Source organism: Pecten maximus, chromosome 13 (assembly GCF_902652985.1).
Source record: "Pecten maximus chromosome 13, xPecMax1.1, whole genome shotgun sequence".
In the NCBI taxonomy this organism is placed as follows: domain Eukaryota; kingdom Metazoa; phylum Mollusca; class Bivalvia; order Pectinida; family Pectinidae; genus Pecten; species Pecten maximus.
Genome location: NC_047027.1, coordinates 6,945,630 through 6,968,647, shown reverse-complemented (window position 1 = coordinate 6,968,647; position 23,018 = coordinate 6,945,630). Strand labels below are relative to the sequence as shown.

Here is a 23,018-nt window from a genome sequence, read left to right as displayed (position 1 = left end):
ATGACAGGGTGATCCCATATATACAATTTTACTCAATAGTATGTAAAACAAGAGCTTCTTTACATCTTTATCTAAAATCATTATACCCCCGCAACGAAGTTAGGGGGGTATACTGGAATCAGGTTGTCTGTCCGTCCGTCCGTCTGTCTGTAGACACATTTTGTCCGGACAACAACCTAAACCGATGGGCCAATTCCGATGAAACTTCACACAAGTATTAATGATCATGTGTAGATGTGCATGCCACTTTCTTTTCTTTCAAAATTATGGTTGCTATGGCAACTGGTCACTATAAACAGGTTTTCTGATAAGAACCATAACTTTAAGTTTGTCCGGACAACTCCTCCTAAACCGAAGGGCTGATTTCAATGAAACTTCACACAAATATAGAGGACCATGTGTAGATGTGCATGCCTTTTTATTTTTCCCAAAATTATGGTTGTTATGGCAACTGGTCACTATAAACAGGTTTTCCGATAAGAACCATAACTTTAAGTTTGTCCGGACAACTCCTCCTAAACTAAATGGCCAATTTCAATGAAACTTCACACAAATATAGAGGACCATGTGTAGATGTGCATGCCACTTTCTTTTCTTTCAAAATTATGGTTGCTATGGCAACTGGTCTCTATAAACAGGTTTTCTGATAAGAACCATAACTTTAAGTTTGTCTGGACATCTCCTCCTAAACCGAAGGGCTGATTTCAATGAAACTTCACACAAATATAGAGGACCATGTGTAGATGTGCATGCCACTTTCTTTTTCACAAAAGTTTGGTTGCTATGGCAACTGGTCACTATAAACAGGTTTTTCGATAAGAACCATAACTTTAAGTTTGTCCCGACAACTCCTCCTAAACCGAAGGCCAAATTCAATGAAACTTCACACAAATATAGAGGACCATGTGTAGATGTGCATGCCACTTTCTTTTTTTTTCAAAATTATGGTTGCTATGGCAACTGGTCACTATATTACTGGGTTATCTTAGTAAGCCTCTAATTAACAGTTCCAATTCACCATTGACTCGTGCATATTGCGGGGGTATTAGTCAGCCATCCTGGCGACAGTTCTAGTTATAGATTTGTTTAATGATCTTGAAAGCATACACTGTTTGAGATTTTGGTGTCAATTTGACAAATCTTTTAAATATGGTTATGTAGTGTTTCAATATATGTATGTAAAGTTAATGTACAGTTTTACCATGTTACATACATACACCAAATTCATAAAATGTTCGTCTTGATAGATTGTGGTTGATTTTATTTCAATAAATTCTCTTCATTCTGGAAACACATTAACTTCATCAATCCACAAAAGTTAAACTGGATGTCGTTTGACAACTTTGTTTTATCATTCAATGTCACACTATATTCTGAAATATTGAATTCTTGCCCATAGGGTATATATTAATTAAATTTCATGCATTCTGTACATAAACATGGTCATATTTTTTTGGTTTCAGACTTCAACAGAACAAAAAATGGTGGAGTTTTTTACATCAGCATTGTGCCATTTTGAATGTGAAGTACCACTTTAGGATTTTTTGTTGTGTAACGTGTGTGGGAGGTCTCTAGAGCGCATGGATAACTAAATGACGTCACTTCGCATGTATGTCCCTTCCTCCTGGTCTGGTAGAATGCCAAGTCTGACAGGAACGAGTCGTACAAGTGATTATAACTCCGGATATACACCGAGTACGAAAACTACCTACCATGCCTCTTCCACCCTATCAAGACCGACTAGAGCATCCAGTCTCCCCAGAAGTCCTTCTTTTGTCACACCAAGTACCACGAGGACAAGAGCTGGCTATTCTGGTTCGTCCTCAGGCAGCACTAGGCCGACATCACGGTCCAACATCACAACAAAAGTTTCATCAAGAACACTACCACCCGGACCAGGGCCATTGGATTCATCAGGAAAGAAGTTGAGCAATTACTCAGTCAATGGCCCTTCTTCGACTCGTGACTTTAAAACACGTTCAAATACTAGTTCCTCAAGCATAGGAGGTAACGGACCTTTAAAAGCTGATCATAACAGCACAACTTACACTAGTACGTATGGGTACGGATCTACTTCAACGTCAACATTACCAAGAGGGGATCGACCTACTAGTGGGTTGAAAGGTCGAAGGTCGTCAAGTATTGCAAGCCTTAGTGAGAAGGCGTCCTCACTACGAATTGAGGATGACCTTACATCTTATACACCAAGATCAAGGGTGTCTGACACGCAGGATTTATCCTCATCCCGGACCTCCAAGCGAGACCAGTATGAATTAGATAATCGCGAACATAGAAGGAACAGTCGAACCGCAAGTGTAGAACCTAAAGAAACAAGTAGTACCTCAGACTTTTTCTCCAAGAATTTTACATCTTCAAATTCAAGACTAAGTAGTCCCTCCCATGAAAAGGAGTCAAGTCTGCCGCCATCAGGGCGGAAGTATGAAAATGGATTAGATTTATTGTCAAAAGCAGGACGCAGCTCCTCCAACTCATATACCTCTACTGCGGTAAGTGGCCTCAGGAAATATTGCTTAAGCTTATAAGGTGATAAGAACAATTGTTCTACCAGGATAAGCAAGCTAAGGCCTTGGTGTGACCTTATTTATTTATTTCCAATTCAACAGACCCGGGGGTCCACTTACAGAATAGATAACAAATACAATATAAGTATAAAATATCACAGTTCGTTATGACTGTAACACAGACATATATGTACGAAAGTATTGAACTAGTGGAAAAAAATATGCTGTAATCGAACTTTGAACCCAGTGAGAGACAAATAAAACATATCACAGTCTGTAGCAAGATCAAAAGTATTAAAATTATATTGAATCCTGTTTAAAACACTATACTTTCTAATATTTATGCGTCTTTTCTGACAGTAAAACTGAATAAAACGGAATGATCGTAGATTACGACCGGGTACTAAAAGACACATTTGCTCAACTTAATAAGGACAGTCAAATACACTATTTACACATTTGAAAAGAAAAACAGTCTAAATATACTCGCCTTGGTTCGAGGCTTGGAAGTTTAAAATACTTACAAGTTTCAGCGTAAGACATAGAATTAAAATCGACATGTGCCTTAAAACATAAAAATTTCAAACATTTGCGCTGAACAACTTCGATCTGGTGGATAAGAGAGGTTTGGTGAGGAGACCAGATCTGATAACAGTATTCTAGCTGGCTCCTCACGAGACTTATATATAAATACCTTAAAACAGACACTTGAGTAAAATGTTTACATGTACGTTTGATTAAACCGAGCATTCGGATGGACTTGGCAACAGTATGCCTAATATGTGTGTTAAAACTCATTGTAGAGGACAACCATACACAAGATCTTTCATGCACGTTTCATTCTTCAGGTTCTCTCCATTCATACTATAACTAAAATCGATACATTTTCTTTTGTTTGTAAAAATGACCTGGCAGCACTTTTTCACATTAACTTCCATTTTCCACAACTTACACCATTCATATATACTCTATCTATGGCCATACACTCTATCTATGGCCATACCCTACTGGGCCTTTTGTCTCATTTCGGGGAAAAAAATTAATTGATAGGGAGAGATATTTTCAGGAGTAAACTGCAAATTTTGGGAATTTAGCCTAGATATGAAATAATTTCAGTTGGGAATAGGGCCCATTACATATATTTAACGGCCCCAAAAAGGCCTGCCCTATATATGTAGGGACTTGGTCAAGGGTTATTACCCCAACCGTAGATCTGATCTCAAAGAAGTAATGCTTCATGTTTCTTGTGATCTTTGTGTAAACTTAGTATATATCCTAATTAGAGATTGTAAATGAGGCTTTCATAGAAACCGTGTTGGCGTGTACACTTAGTATATCCTAATTAGAGATTGTAAATGAGGCTTTCATAGAAACCGTGTTGGCGTGTACACTTAGTACAGTGTATATCCTAATTAGAGACTGTAAATGAGGCTTTCATAGAAACCGTGTTGGCGTGTTAACTAAGTATATCCTAATTAGAGATTGTAAATGAGGCTTTCATAGAAACCGTGTTGGCGTGTTAACTTAGTATATCCTAATTAGAGATTGTAAATGAGGCTTTCATAGGGACCGTGAGTTCCGTTCATTGTAGGGGTTTGGAAGGCTGATTCTGACTAGTTCCTGTTCCAACACTATGTACCAATAGAAAGGTTTTTTTAGTGTGGATAGACTTGGTTGATTGGGACAAGTAATACAGATTTACTTCAGTTTGTAAAATAAATGATGGTTCTGTTTCAGCAGGTTAGTAGCCGCTACATGCATGCAGGAAAGACTGGTCTCCGGAATCTTGGGAATACAGTGAGTATATCAATGTATATTGTCTTAAAACACGGTTTCCCTGTAATTTTGTTATGGAGGGTACCAAGGACTCTCAGATGTCCATTTTGAAATCCAGGAGTCCAATGTCATTTTTAAAATCGATAAAATCATGTTAAAGCAGTTCCAGTATCCAGGTTGGTCATCAGGTATAAACATGTTGCCTTGAATAGCAATAAAATACTAGTGTCAATTGAAATCAACTGTTATTATACCCCCGCAACGAAGTTAGGGGGGTATACTGGAATCAGGTTGTCCATCCATCCGTCTGTAGACGCATTTTGTCCGGACAACTCCTCCTAAACCGATGGGCTAATTCCAATGAAACTTCACACAAATATAGAGGACCATGTGTAGATGTGCATGCCACTTTATTTTTCTCAAAATTATGGTTGCTATTGCAACTGGTCACTATAAACAGGTTTTCCGATAAGAACCATAACTTTAAGATTGTCCGGACAACTTCTCCTAAACTGAAGAGCCGATTTCAATGAAACTTCACACAAATATAGAGGACCATGTGTAGATGTGCATGCCACTTTCTTTTTTTTTCAAAATTATGGTTGCTATGGCAACTTGTCACTATAAACAGGTTTTCCGATAAGAACCATAAATTTATGCTTGTCCGGACAACTCCTCCTAAACCGAAGGGCCGATTTCAATGAAACTTCACACAAATATAGAGAGGACCATGTGTAGATGTGCATGCCACTTTCTTTTTCTCAAAATTATGGTTGTTATGGCAACTGGTCACTATATTACTGGGTTATCTTAGTTAGCCTCTAATTAACAGTTCCAATTCACAATTGACTCGTGCAGATTTCGGGGGTATTAGTCAGCCATCCTGGCTGGGAGAGGGCTTAATATAAGTTGGAAAACTTGTGCCCAATCCCTTTGTTACAAATTGTAAATTACAAATAAAATATGTTTAAATCAAAATCCTGGCGACAGTTCTAGTTTCTTGATTGTATGGCAGATTTTGGAATTACAATGCGTCCCAAGGATGCACAGACATTTTGGTTTTCGGAGTCATTTATGTTTTTTCTACGTCTAAGATGCAGGAACCTGCGTCAGGGGAAACCCTGTTATATAACGGATATACAGAAAGTATAATAACATCAGTTGGGAATACATTGTACATATATACAAATAATCAAAAGTTGATACGATAGTAAACGAGAAAGAGATTTCATTATATTAATTACTGCATAAAATTACATGTGTACAAGGCTACATGCATATGTATTAGTTATTAGATATATGCATGAAATGGTAATTATATTCTTTACAAGGAATAAATTATTAGATAGGTTAGTGTTAAACAGCTTGATATGTACATGTTGATGTTGTCTACGTCGTAAAAACGACATTTTATGACATGTACATGTATATATATGCAGGTTTGCTTCAAGCGTCTATTTAAATCAATCAATTTCTCAATGTTTTTTAATTAAACTAAGAAAAACCACATTGTTTCGCAAACATAATTTAAAGAAAAATACATGCAGAAAATCTGTTATTAATATTTGTAATTATAGCACCCTGTAAGTTGTTGATATACTACGATATCTACCTGTAGCCGATGTGAGACACCATAAATTAATGATGTCTAGATCTGTACCCATGAAATTTCCAGGATTCCCTTTTCCATACAAAAGTTGCTTAACCTTGCTTAGTTATTAACAAAGTTGTACTTATTAACATTATCTTGTGTATACCATCGTTTATCTTGTGTATACCATCGTTTATCTTGTGTATACCATCGTTTATCTTGTGTATACCATCGTTTATCTTGTGTATACCATCGTTTATCTTGTGTATACCATCGTTTATCTTGTGTATACCATCGTTTATCTTGTGTATACCATCGTTTATCTTGTGTATACCATCGTATTAATACCTGTCTTTCTCTTTAAAAAAATAAATTACTTGTTAAAGAACCAACATTGACACAGGGACAGAGCAGGGAAGGATTTAATCCTCTAGGATGTTATCACTGATAACTAAACAAGATGTGGGAAATATACAAACGAAGTTTTGGGATGTGATACTCACACATAAGTGGAATGTTTCCCAATGATTTTATAATAAAACAGGTCAACAATAGGAATGAAATAAAACAAACACAATGCTGACCTAGATGTATCTATCACCTTCAGGATCAAGTGATAGTCTTGGAGGCAAATAGGCACCCCTTTCTATTTCACCAGTGTGCTTTCAACTGAATTTAAAAAAAAATCATTCATAGAGCCAATAAAATCAATAAGGACAGTGTTTCTATAGGCTTCAAATAACTTGGGATTTTGTCTTTAAATAATTTAAACTTCTCGGTCTGAGTTTGTGTGTGGCTGCACATCCAATGATATGCCATAAAACATTATACAGATCATTCACCTCGATCTGGACCCAGGCAGTTTCATCAACATTCCTTAACTTAAAATTTCACATCAGAAAGCATTACAAAATTTTGGGGAAATTTGAATCCTTAATTAAGAGTAGTATTTTTTTCTTTAATCCAGTTTGGATATTTGCTAAAGCTAAGAAATATTGATGAAACCTGGGACTGTTTTACTATTTTGATTTTGATAGTATAGGTACAACGGACTTAATGATGACATATAACGAATACCTCAGTATGTAGTATTTTATGTTGAGTAATAATGTATAATATTGTCCTTTGTAGTATTTTATGTTTAGTTATAATGATGTACACTATTGTCCTTTGTAGTGTTTTATGTTGAGTAATAATGTATAATATTGTCCTTTGAAGTGTTTTATGTTGAGTAATGATGTATAATATTGTCCTTTGTAGTATTTTATGTTGAGTAATAATGATGTACAATATTGTCCTTTGTAGTATTTTATGTTGAGTAATAATGATGTTTAATATTGTCCTTTGTAGTATTTTATGTTGAGTAATGATGTATAATATTGTCCTTTGTAGTGTTTTATGTTGAGTAATAATGTATAATATTGTCCTTTGTAGTGTTTTATGTTGAGTAATGATGTATAATATTGTCCTTTGTAGTGTTTTATGTTGAGTAATAATGATGTACAATATTGTCCTTTGTAGTATTTTATGTTGAGTAATAATGATGTTTAATATTGTCCTTTGTAGTATTTTATGTTGAGTAATGATGTATAATATTGTCCTTTGTAGTGTTTTATGTTGAGTAATAATGTATAATATTGTCCTTTGTAGTGTTTTATGTTGAGTAATGATGTATAATATTGTCCTTTGTAGTGTTTTATGTTGAGTAATGATGTATAATATTGTCCTTTGTAGTATTTTATGTTTAGTTATAATGATGTATAATATTGTCCTTTGTAGTATTTTATGTTTAGTTATAATGATATATAATATTGTCCTTTGTAGTATTTTATGTTTAGTTATAATGATGTATAATATTGTCCTTTGTAGTATTTTATGTTTAGTTATAATGATATATAATATTGTCCTTTGTAGTATTTTATGTTTAGTTATAATGATGTACACTATTGTCCTTTGTAGTGTTTTATGTTGAGTAATAATGTATAATATTGTCCTTTGTAGTGTTTTATGTTGAGTAATGATGTATAATATTGTCCTTTGTAGTATTTTATGTTGAGTAATGATGTATAATATTGTCCTTTGTAGTGTTTTATGTTGAGTAATGATGTATAATATTGTCCTTTGTAGTATTTTATGTTGAGTAATGATTTATAATATTGTCCTTTGTAGTATTTTATGTTGAGTAATGATGTTTAATATTGTCCTTTGTAGTATTTTATGTTTAGTTATAATGATGTACAATATTGTCCTTTGTAGTATTTTATGTTGAGTAATGATGTATGATATTGTCCTTTGTAGTATTTTATGTTGAGTAATAATGATGTACAATATTTCTATTTATGGTATTTTATGTTGAGTAATGATGTATAATATTGTCCTTTGTAGTGTTTTATGTTTAGTAATGATGTATAATATTGTCCTTTGTAGTGTTTTATGAGCTCAGTACTTCAGTGCCTTAGTAACACCAAGCCTCTGATTGAATTCTGTCTAAATGAGGAATATCTGTCGGAGAAAAACACAACTACCAGCTCTATGAAGGGACAGCTCATGACCGGTAAATATAAATCAACATACTTGTAAAGTACTGAGAAAACACAACTATCAGTCCTAATGATTTGGGTCATCACTTTTCCTTACAGTTTGATGACAGAATTGTAACATCCTTATAAACAAAGTCATCATTCAAAATCAAAATTGAATGGACGATAGGAAAATATAAAGGAAGATATAGATCTGTATGTCACGATAAAGATATAGATCTGTATGTTGCGATAAAGATATAGATCTGTATGTCACGATAAAGATAGAGATCTGTATGTCACGACAAAGATATAGATCTGTATGTTGCGATAAAGATATAGATCTGTATGTCACGATAAAGATATAGATCTGTATGTCGCGATAAAGATATAGATGTGTATGTCGCGATAAAGATATAGATCTGTATGTCGCGATAAAGATATAGATCTGTATGTCGCGATAAAGATATAGATCTGTATGTCACGATAAAGATATAGATCTGTATGTCGCGATAAAGATATAGATCTGTATGTCGCAATAAAGATATAGGTCACGATAAAGATATAGATCTGTATGTCACGATAAAGATGTAGATCTGTATGTCGCGATAAAGATAGAGATCTGTATGTCACGACAAAGATATAGATCTGTATGTCACGATAAAGATATAGATCTGTATGTCGCGATAAAGATATAGATCTGTATGTCGCGATAAAGATATAGATCTGTATGTCGCGATAAAGATATAGATCTGTATGTCGCGATAAAGATATAGATCTGTATGTCGCGATAAAGATATAGATCTGTACGTCGCGATAAAGATATAGATCTGTACGTCACGATAAAGATATAGATCTGTACGTCACGATAAAGATATAGATCTGTGTGTCACGATAAAGATATAGATCTGTATGTCGCGATAAAGATATAGATCTGTGTGTCACGATAAAGATATAGATCTGTATGTCGCGATAAAGATATAGATCTGTATGTCACGATAAAGATCTGTATGTCACGATAAAGATATAGATCTGTATGTCACGATAAAGATCTGTATGTCACAATAAAGATAAAGGTCACGATAAAGATATAGATCTGTATGTCGCGATCTGTATGTCACGATAAAGATATAGATCTGTATGTCACGATAAAGATATAGACGATAAAGATATAGATCTGTATGTCACGATAAAGATATAGATCTGTATGTCGCGATAAAGATATAGATCTGTATGTCACGATAAAGATATAGGTCACGATAAAGATATAGATCTGTATGTCACGATAAAGATATAGATCTGTATGTCACGATAAAGATATAGATCTGTATGTCGCGATAAAGATATAGATCTGTATGTCACGATAAAGATATAGGTCACGATAAAGATATAGATATGTATGTCACGATAAAGATATAGATCTGTATGTCGCGATAGATATAGATCTGTATGTCACGATAAAGATATACATCTGTATGTCACGATAAAGATATAGGTCACAATAAAGATATAGATCTGTATGTCGTGATAAAGATATAGATCTGTATGTCACGATAAAGATATAGATCTGTATGTCACGATAAAGATATAGATCTGTATGTCACGATAAAGATATAGGTCACGATAAAGATATAGATCTGTATGTCACGATAAAGATATAGATCTGTATGTCACGATAAAGATATAGATCTGTATGTCACGATAAAGATATAGATCTGTATGTTGCGATAAAGATATAGATCTGTATGTCGCGATAAAGATATAGATCTGTATGTCGCGATAAAGATATAGATCTGTATGTCACGATAAAGATATAGGTCACGATAAAGATATAGATCTGTATGTCGCGATAAAGATATAGATCTGTATGTCGCGATAAAGATATAGATCTGTATGTCGCGATAAAGATATAGATCTGGATGTCACGATAAAGATATAGATCTGTATGTCGCGATAAAGATATAGATGTGTATGTCGCGATAAAGATATAGATCTGTATGTCGCGATAAAGATATAGATCTGTATGTCGCGATAAAGATATAGATGTGTATGTCGCGATAAAGATATAGATCTGTATGTCGCGATAAAGATATAGATCTGTATGTCGTGATAAAGATATAGATTTTGTATGTCACGATAAAGATATAGATCTGGATGTCACGATAAAGATATAGATCTGTATGTCGCGATAAAGATATAGATCTGTATGTAGCGATAAAGATATAGATCTGTATGTCACGATAAAGATATAGATCTGTATGTCACGATAAAGTATGATAAGGAGACTAAGACTAGGTACTTGGGAAGAGTCAGTGTCTTCCCCTTCACTTGACAACACCCGTCATACAAATCTAGGTTAAAATACAAATGAGTTAGGGTGGTGACATGAGAAACACGAGGCATTTTAAGTTAATTGCTAGGTTAAGGACTGAATGGAGTATACCTAAGTCACAATTTATTTTAATGTTTGGGGGATTTAAATCATTTAATTTTGACAAAATCATTAAAAAACATGAATGTTTGGTTTGTTAAAAGATTGATATTTTTGATGTTTCCAGCCTATGCAAGTTTGATGATGTCGATGTGGAAGGATAACGATGCCTCACATTTATCTCCCAGCGCTTTCAAGATGCAGGTGCAGAAGTTTGCACCCAGGTTTACAGGCTATGCGTAAGTGTTGTTGATTTTGGGTGGAATATTGTAAAATCATTTTCAGATTCGTATATTCATAATTTTAGTTTCCCTCTCGTTGATTACTTAGGTTGTGGAAAGTTTTTCATGGCATACTTTATAGAACTACAAATTTAGAATTAAGCTAAGGGTGGTTATCCTGAAATATTTTATTCAATGTCGGCATGTTACACACAGTGTTGGAAATTCAATCCTGGAGGTAGCTTTCTCAGATGAATAATTATGTAATTCACAAATAACATGGAATTTCGTCTAAAGATTAGTACATCACATGACAGAATATTGAATTTCCATTGGCTACACACACACATGTTAACCATGAGGAGATTATGATAGTGTCTGTTCCTCCAGGTACCAGGCGCGGAATTGAATGTGAATCTATTTTGATGTCACTGTTACTGTTTTGATGATGCAGACGATGAAAAACCACTGGCACTGTCAGACTCTCATTCTGTGATATATTCACTGGAATCTTGGAATGTACTAAACAGAGCTGACTTGGATAAAATTCCATCCCATGGCAATATTATCAGACCATAATGCCCTCAATAATGTATAATTATACAAGGCACCTGCCCTTGATTACAAAAAAACAGTCTTAATCTTAATCTGTTTGTTTCTGTTAAGGGTTCAGTAATATGCCTCTAAACTCTTTATAAAATGATTACTGTACCTATAATATAAAATGATGTGTCTAAGATTACTATACCTATAATATAAAATGATGTGTCTAAGATTACTATACCTATAATATAAAATGATGTGTCTAAGATTACTATACCTATAATATAAATGATGTGTCTAAGATTACTATACCTATAATATAAAATGATGTGTCTAAGATTACTATACCTATAATATAAAATGATGTGTCTAAGATTACTGTACCTATAATATAAATGATGTGTCTAAGATTACTGTACCTATAATATAAAATGATGTGTCTAAGATTACTATACCTATAATATAAAATGATGTGTCTAAGATTACTGTACCTATAATATAAAATGATGTGTCTAAGATTACTATACCTATAATATAAAATGATGTGTCTAAGATTACTGTACCTATAATATAAATGATGTGTCTAAGATTACTATACCTATAATATAAAATGATGTGTCTAAGATTACTGTACCTATAATATAAAATGATGTGTCTAAGATTACTGTACCTATAATATAAATGATGTGTCTAAGATTACTGTACCTATAATATAAAATGATGTGTCTAAGATTACTGTACCTATAATATAAATGATGTGTCTAAGATTACTGTACCTATAATATAAAATGATGTGTCTAAGATTACTGTACCTATAATATAAATGATGTGTCTAAGATTACTGTACCTATAATATAAATGATGTGTCTAAGATTACTATACCTATAATATAAAATGATGTGTCTAAGTCAGTAAGATTACTGTACCTATAATATAAATGATGTGTCTAAGATTACTGTACCTATAATATAAAATGATGTGTCTAAGATTACTGTACCTATAATATAAAATGATGTGTCTAAGATTACTGTACTATAATATAAATGATGTGTCTAAGATTACTATACCTATAATATAAATGATGTGTCTAAGATTACTGTACCTATAATATAAAATGATGTGTCTAAGATTACTATACCTATAATATAAAATGATGTGTCTAAGATTACTGTACCTATAATATAAAATGATGTGTCTAAGATTACTATACCTATAATATAAAATGATGTGTCTAAGATTACTGTACCTATAATATAAAATGATGTGTCTAAGATTACTGTACCTATAATATAAAATGATGTGTCTAAGATTACTATACCTATAATATAAAATGATGTGTCTAAGATTACTATACCTATAATATAAAATGATGTGTCTAAGATTACTATACCTATAATATAAAATGATGTGTCTAAGATTACTATACCTATAATATAAAATGATGTGTCTAAGATTACTATACCTATAATATAAAATGATGTGTCTAAGATTACTATACCTATAATATAAATGATGTGTCTAAGATTACTGTAGCTATAATATAAATGATGTGTCTAAGATTACTGTACCTATAATATAAATGATGTGTCTAAGATTACTATACTTATAATATAAATGATGTGTCTAAGATACCTGTATCTATAATATAAAATGATGTGTCTAAGATTACTGTACCTATAATATAAAATGATGTGTCTAAGATTACTGTACCTATAATATAAATGATGTGTCTAAGATTACTATACCTATAATATAAATGATGTGTCTAAGATTACTGTACCTATAATATAAATGATGTGTCTAAGATTACTGTATCTATAATATAAATGATGTGTCTAAGATTACTATACCTATAATATAAAATGATGTGTCTAAGATTACTGTACCTATAATATAAATGATGTGTCTAAGATTACTATACCTATAATATAAAATGATGTGTCTAAGATTACTGTATCTATAATATAAATGATGTGTCTAAGATTACTATACCTATAATATAAATGATGTGTCTAAGATTACTGTACCTATAATATAAAATGATGTGTCTAAGATTACTGTACCTATAATATAAAATGATGTGTCTAAGATTACTGTACCTATAATATAAATGATGTGTCTAAGATTACTATACCTATAATATAAATGATGTGTCTAAGATTACTGTACCTATAATATAAAATGATGTGTCTAAGATTACTATACCTATAATATAAATGATGTGTCTAAGATTACTGTACCTATAATATAAAATGATGTGTCTAAGATTACTGTACCTATAATATAAATGATGTGTCTAAGATTACTGTACTATAATATAAATGATGTGTCTAAGATTACTGTAGCTATAATATAAATGATGTGTCTAAGATTACTATACCTATAATATAAAATGATGTGTCTAAGATTACTATACCTATAATATAAAATGATGTGTCTAAGATTACTATACCTATAATATAAATGATGTGTCTAAGATTACTATACCTATAATATAAAATGATGTGTCTAAGATTACTATACCTATAATATAAATGATGTGTCTAAGATTACTATACCTATAATATAAATGATGTGTCTAAGATTACTATACCTATAATATAAAATGATGTGTCTAAGATTACTGTACTATAATATAAATGATGTGTCTAAGATTACTATACCTATAATATAAATGATGTGTCTAAGATTACTATACCTATAATATAAATGATGTGTCTAAGATTACTGTACCTATAATATAAATGATGTGTCTAAGATTACTATACCTATAATATAAATGATGTGTCTAAGATTACTGTACCTATAATATAAAATGATGTGTCTAAGATTACTGTACCTATAATATAAATGATGTGTCTAAGATTACTATACCTATAATATAAATGATGTGTCTAAGATTACTGTACCTATAATATAAATGATGTGTCTAAGATTACTATACTTATAATATAAATGATGTGTCTAAGATACCTGTATCTATAATATAAAATGATGTGTCTAAGATTACTGTACCTATAATATAAAATGATGTGTCTAAGATTACTGTACCTATAATATAAATGATGTGTCTAAGATTACTATACCTATAATATAAAATGATGTGTCTAAGATTACTGTACCTATAATATAAATGATGTGTCTAAGATTACTGTACCTATAATATAAAATGATGTGTCTAAGATTACTGTACCTATAATATAAATGATGTGTCTAAGATTATTGTACCTATAATATAAAATGATGTGTCTAAGATTACTATACCTATAATATAAATGATGTGTCTAAGATTACTGTACCTATAATATAAATGATGTGTCTAAGATTACTGTACCTATAATATAAATGATGTGTCTAAGATTACTGTACTATAATATAAAATGATGTGTCTAAGATTACTGTACCTATAATATAAATGATGTGTCTAAGATTACTATACCTATAATATAAATGATGTGTCTAAGATTACTGTACCTATAATATAAAATGATGTGTCTAAGTCAGTAAGATTACTGTACCTATAATATAAATGATGTGTCTAAGATTACTATACCTATAATATAAAATGATGTGTCTAAGATTACTGTACCTATAATATAAATGATGTGTCTAAGATTACTGTACTATAATATAAAATGATGTGTCTAAGATTACTATACCTATAATATAAAATGATGTGTCTAAGATTACTGTACCTATAATATAAATGATGTGTCTAAGATTACTATACCTATAATATAAATGATGTGTCTAAGATTACTGTACCTATAATATAAATGATGTGTCTAAGATTACTGTACTATAATATAAAATGATGTGTCTAAGATTACTGTACCTATAATATAAATGATGTGTCTAAGATTACTATACCTATAATATAAATGATGTGTCTAAGATTACTGTACCTATAATATAAAATGATGTGTCTAAGTCAGTAAGATTACTGTACCTATAATATAAATGATGTGTCTAAGATTACTATACCTATAATATAAATGATGTGTCTAAGATTACTGTACTATAATATAAATGATGTGTCTAAGATTACTGTACCTATAATATAAATGATGTGTCTAAGATTACTATACCTATAATATAAATGATGTGTCTAAGATTACTGTACCTATAATATAAAATGATGTGTCTAAGATTACTATACCTATAATATAAATGATGTGTCTAAGATTACTGTATCTATAATATAAATGATGTGTCTAAGATTACTATACCTATAATATAAATGATGTGTCTAAGATTACTGTACCTATAATATAAAATGATGTGTCTAAGATTACTGTACCTATAATATAAATGATGTGTCTAAGATTACTGTATCTATAATATAAATGATGTGTCTAAGATTACTATACCTATAATATAAAATGATGTGTCTAAGATTACTATATCTATAATATAAATGATGTGTCTAAGATTACTGTACTATAATATAAATGATGTGTCTAAGATTACTGTACCTATAATATAAATGATGTGTCTAAGATTACTATACCTATAATATAAATGATGTGTCTAAGATTACTATACCTATAATATAAAATGATGTGTCTAAGATTACTATACCTATAATATAAAATGATGTGTCTAAGATTACTGTACCTATAATATAAAATGATGTGTCTAAGATTACTGTACCTATAATATAAATGATGTGTCTAAGATTACTGTACCTATAATATAAATGATGTGTCTAAGATTACTGTACCTATAATATAAAATGATGTGTCTAAGTCAGTAAGATTACTGTACCTATAATATAAATGATGTGTCTAAGTCAGTAAGATTACTGTACCTATAATATAAATGATGTGTCTAAGTCAGTAAGATTACTGTACCTATAATATAAATGATGTGTCTAAGATTACTGTACCTATAATATAAAATGATGTGTCTAAGATTACTATACCTATAATATAAAATGATGTGTCTAAGATTACTGTACCTATAATATAAAATGATGTGTCTAAGATTACTATACCTATAATATAAAATGATGTGTCTAAGATTACTGTACCTATAATATAAATGATGTGTCTAAGATTACTGTACCTATAATATAAATGTTGTGTCTAAGATTACTATACCTATAATATAAAATGATGTGTCTAAGATTACTGTACCTATAATATAAAATGATGTGCCTAAGATTACTGTACCTATAATATAAATGATGTGTCTAAGATTACTATACCTATAATATAAAATGATGTGTCTAAGATTACTGTACCTATAATATAAAATGATTACTGTACCTATAATATAAAATGATGTGTCTAAGATTACTGTACCTATAATATAAATGATGTGTCTAAGATTACTGTACCTATAATATAAATGATGTGTCTAAGATTACTATACCTATAATATAAATGATGTGTCTAAGATTACTGTACCTATAATATAAATGATGTGTCTAAGATTACTGTACCTATAATATAAATGATGTGTCTAAGATTACTGTACCTATAATATAAATGATGTGTCTAAGATTACTGTACCTATAATATAAAATGATGTGTCTAAGTCAGTAAGATTACTGTACCTATAATATAAATGATGTGTCTAAGTCAGTAAGATTACTGTACCTATAATATAAAATGATGTGTCTAAGATTACTATACCTATAATATAAATGATGTGTCTAAGATTACTGTACCTATAATATAAAATGATGTGTCTAAGATTACTGTACCTATAATATAAAATGATGTGTCTAAGATTACTGTACCTATAATATAAATGATGTGTCTAAGATTACTGTACCTATAATATAAATGATGTGTCTAAGATTACTATACCTATAATATAAAATGATGTGTCTAAGATTACTGTACTATAATATAAATGATGTGTCTAAGATTACTATACCTATAATATAAATGATGTGTCTAAGATTACTATACCTATAATATAAAATGATGTGTCTAAGATTACTGTACCTATAATATAAATGATGTGTCTAAGATTACTGTACCTATAATATAAAATGATGTGTCTAAGATTACTATACCTATAATATAAATGATGTGTCTAAGATTACTGTACCTATAATATAAAATGATGTGTCTAAGATTACTATACCTATAATATAAAATGATGTGTCTAAGTCAGTAAGATTACTATACCTATAATATAAAATGATGTGTCTAAGATTACTGTACCTATAATATAAATGATGTGTCTAAGATTACTGTACCTATAATATAAATGATGTGTCTAAGTCAGTAAGATTACTGTACCTATAATATAAAATGATGTGTCTAAGATTACTGTACCTATAATATAATGATGTGTCTAAGATTACTATACCTATAATATAAATGATGTGTCTAAGATTACTGTACCTATAATATAAATTGATGTGCCTAAGATTACTGTACCTATAATATAAATTGATGTGTCTAAGATTACTGTACCTATAATATAAATGATGTGTCTAAGATTACTATACCTATAATATAAATGATGTGCCTAAGATTACTGTACCTATAATATAAATGATGTGTCTAAGATTACTGTATCTATAATATAAATGATGTGTCTAAGATTACTGTACCTATAATATAAATGATGTGTCTAAGATTACTGTATCTATAATATAAAATGATGTGTCTAAGATTACTGTATCTATAATATAAATGATGTGTCTAAGATTACTATACCTATAATATAAATGATGTGTCTAAGATTACTGTATCTATAATATAAAATGATGTGTCTAAGATTACTGTATCTATAATATAAATGATGTGCCTAAGATTACTATACCTATAATATAAAATGATGTGTCTAAGATTACTATACCTATAATATAAATGATGTGCCTAAGATTACTATACCTATAATATAAATGATGTGTCTAAGATTACTGTACCTATAATATAAAATGATGTGTCTAAGATTACTGTACCTATAATATAAATGATGTGTCTAAGATTACTGTACCTATAATATAAATGATGTGTCTAAGATTACTGTACCTATAATATAAATGATGTGTCTAAGATTACTATACCTATAATATAAATGATGTGTCTAAGATTACTTTACCTATAATATAAAATGATGTGTCTAAGATTACTGTACCTATAATATAAATGATGTGTCTAAGATTACTGTACCTATAATATAAATGATGTGTCTAAGATTACTGTACCTATAATATAAATGATGTGTCTAAGATTACTGTACCTATAATATAAATGATGTGTCTAAGATTACTGTACCTATAATATAAAATGATGTGTCTAAGATTACTGTATCTATAATATAAAATGATGTGTCTAAGATTACTGTATCTATAATATAAATGATGTGCCTAAGATTACTATACCTATAATATAAAATGATGTGTCTAAGATTACTATACCTATAATATAAAATGATGTGTCTAAGATTACTATACCTATAATATAAAATGATGTGTCTAAGATTACTGTACCTATAATATACAGACAACAAGATGCTCAGGAGTTTCTGCGTTACCTGTTGGAGGGTCTACACGAGGATGTAAACAGAGTCCGATCAAAACCCAAACCCGTCACCATCAAGGATGAGGACTTCACTAAGTAAGTCAGCCAATCTGTCACCTAGTCACAGTCTAGTCTAGTTAAAGTTTTGTATAGTTATTGAGGTTTGAGAAAGACATAAAGTGTTAGATATAATGGTCTATAATTATGTTAGTTATATACAACAATATGAACAAAGTTAGGATAAAATTTTTAGGCTGTCTGCACTTTGTCAACAATTGTTTAGACAGGGAAAGTAGTTAGACTGTGTTTCCTTACCGAGGACACAAAGACAGGGTTTTCTCTCATATCTCGCCATGTTGGATAGAGTTTGCCCATGTAAGATAGCTATGTAAGATAAATATATCTTACATAGCATTTCACGCGCGCGGAGTAATCTGCTATCAAGGGGGACAACTCTCACAACGTCGTCTGCTTGTGTTTACATCCGACAGTCCTTATCGTCAGTGTCGGTTTTGAAACGTTGGACTTAACTATAGAAAAACATACATTCTTAGATAAATATATATCATATCAGCAGTAAATAAATAGGGCTACACGGTTAAACGATTAGACATTTCATCTGAGCGAACATATAACTCCGTTACTGTAACAAACAGTAACAGTTACAGTACAATACAGACTTGCCTACCCGACAGATTTGTCATTTGTCATTAAAAACATGTAAACACACACAATCACCTGGCAATGACAGGAAGTAAAATAAAAGCCATGCATAAAAAATATAAAAAAGAAAATGTCAAACATCACAACCTATGAAATGGTTCCGTTTGCGTCAGCAGGGGGCCCTGGAATTTGTTTACTCTACTGTACTGTCAGTAGGCCTAACTGTTAGGCCTACTCAGTAACCTGTGTATTTGGAAGTTGGGAATTGGCTCTTAAATGAACGAACATTCGGTAAAAATGACACCCCTCGATGTTCATATAAAAATATTTATTTTAATTGTAACTCAGAGTCTATATATGTTTGTGTAGAGTAACCATGAAAACTAACTGCCATCCTAGCCTTTCAATATGATCATCGTTAGCCTATCGACTGACCTACCTTCGTCATTCCATCAAGACAACGCGGTTAAACACATATAATCCTATGTCACAGAAAAGATCGAATACTCGTATAGGGTCACTGTTCGCTGGTTCACACACAAAGTTGCCAAAATCACAGTGAATTTAAAATTACCAGCCACGAAACATCGCCGCGTCATGGCGATCGAGATCGCCATCACTCTCAATATCCTTGAACTATGAATGGAATTCCAATGACAGTCGTGACGTCATGCAGTGACGTAGTATTTTATAAAAAAAATTTGACTTGACATTTAAAAGTACAGTGTGTTCTGTGAAATGATTAAGTATGTCGAGGTGCAAATCAAATTATATGTGAAGTTGGTAAACTCGTTTCAGCGTTGGCTTTCAGTATTGTTGATAGAACTTCTTTTTCTCGGATGTTGACAATTTGATCACGGCCACGTAAAAGTCGGTCAAGTTACGGTTATTTTTATCGGCGAATTGTTCATTCGTTAATCACTTAACCACAAAATGAATGAAATTTGTGTGCAAACGTAGTTTGGCAAAATAGGGTATGATCTTTCAGAATATCACAAGTATATTTAGTAAAAACGTCAAATAAATAAATTAAAAAAATGAAGAAAATGGATGGCTGAGGGACACTTTCGCCAGAAATTCGGTAATGATATGAGAGAAAAAGACTCTTTCATTATGTGTGTATGTAGGATAGGGATATTCCACCCTTGGGATCACAAAATGTGGTAAAACCCTCGGCAAGCCTCGGGTTTCACCACATTTTGTGACCCCTCGGGTGGAATATCCCTATCCTACATATACACATATGAAAGAGTCTTATAATATAACATACAGTACACAAAGACAAGGTTATATAACGTACAGTACACAAAGACAGGGTTATATAATATACAGTACACAAAGACAGTTATATAACATATAGTACACAAAGACAGTTATATAACATACAGTACACAAAGACAGTTATATAACATACAGTACACAAAGACAGGGTTATATAACATACAGTACACAAAGACAGTTATATAACATACAGTACACAAAGACAGGGTTATATAACATACAGTACACAAAGACAGGGTTATATAACATACAGTACACAAAGACAGGGTTATATAACATACAGTACACAAAGACAGTTATATAACATACAGTACACAAAGACAGGGTTATATAACATACAGTACACAAAGACAGGGTTATATAACATACAGTACACAAAGACAGTTATATAACATACGGTACACAAAGACAGGGTTATGTAATATACAGTACACAAAGACAGTTATATAACATACAGTACACAAAGACAGTTATATAACATACAGTACACAAAGACAGGGTTATATAACATACAGTACACAAAGACAGTTATATAACATACAGTACACAAAGACAGTTATATAACATACAGTACACAAAGACAGGGTTATATAACATACAGTACACAAAGACAGTTATATAACATACAGTACACAAAGACAGAGTTATATAACATACAGTACACAAAGACAGGGTTATATAACATACAGTACACAAAGACAGGGTTATATAACATACAGTACACAAAGACAGTTATATAACATATAGTACACAAAGACAGGGTTATATAACATACAGTACACAAAGACAGTTATATAACATACGGTACACAAAGACAGGGTTATGTAATATACAGTACACAAAGACAGTTATATAACATATAGTACACAAAGACAGTTATATAACATACAGTACACAAAGACAGTTATATAACATATAGTACACAAAGACAGGGTTATATAACATACAGTACACAAAGACAGTTATATAACATACAGTACACAAAGACAGAGTTATATAACATACAGTACACAAAGACAGTTATATAACATATAGTACACAAAGACAGGGTTATATAACATACAGTACACAAAGACAGTTATATAACATACAGTACACAAAGACAGGGTTATATAACATACAGTACACAAAGACAGTTATATAACATACAGTACACAAAGACAGTTATATAACATACAGTACACAAAGACAGTTATATAACATACAGTACACAAAGACAGTTATATAACATATAGTACACAAAGACAGGGTTATATAACATACAGTACACAAAGACAGGGTTATATAACATACAGTACACAAAGACAGTTATATAACATACAGTACACAAAGACAGTTATATAACATATAGTACACAAAGACAGGGTTATATAACATACAGTACACAAAGACAGAGTTATATAACATACAGTACACAAAGACAGGGTTATATAACATACAGTACACAAAGACAGTTATATAACCTACAGTACACAAAGACAGGGTTATATAACATACAGTACACAAAGACAGGGTTATATAACATACAGTACACAAAGACAGGGTTATATAACATACAGTACACAAAGACAGGGTTATATAACATACAGTACACAAAGACAGTTATATAACATATAGTACACAAAGACAGGGTTATATAACATACAGTACACAAAGACAGTTATATAACATACGGTACACAAAGACAGGGTTATGTAATATACAGTACACAAAGACAGTTATATAACATACAGTACACAAAGACAGTTATATAACATACAGTACACAAAGACAGTTATATAACATATAGTACACAAAGACAGGGTTATGTAACATACAGTACACAAAGACAGGGTTATATAACATACAGTACACAAAGACAGTTATATAACATACAGTACACAAAGACAGTTATATAACATACAGTACACAAAGACAGTTATATAACATACAGTACACAAAGACAGGGTTATATAACATACAGTACACAAAGACAGTTATA

The 23,018-nt window shown here is 31.1% G+C and overlaps 1 protein-coding gene across 2 annotated transcripts in view; it reads left to right on the top strand.

Moving 5' to 3' along the window:
• The window catches only part of LOC117340803 (ubiquitin carboxyl-terminal hydrolase 2-like), a 41,446-nt gene that overhangs the window by 4,538 nt on the left and 13,890 nt on the right, over positions 1–23,018 (top strand). Inside the window, exons 2-6 of one of the 2 annotated variants that reach the window (XM_033902580.1) lie at positions 1,464–2,507; positions 4,263–4,319; positions 8,317–8,443; positions 10,967–11,078; positions 19,076–19,189. In XM_033902580.1, the coding sequence (XP_033758471.1) occupies positions 1,593–2,507; positions 4,263–4,319; positions 8,317–8,443; positions 10,967–11,078; positions 19,076–19,189 (1,325 nt within the window). In that variant the 5' untranslated portion in view covers positions 1,464–1,592. Of the gene's footprint in view, positions 1–1,463; positions 2,508–4,259; positions 4,320–8,316; positions 8,444–10,966; positions 11,079–19,075; positions 19,190–23,018 lie in introns of both variants that reach the window. The other variant, XM_033902579.1, reaches the window with a different exon arrangement.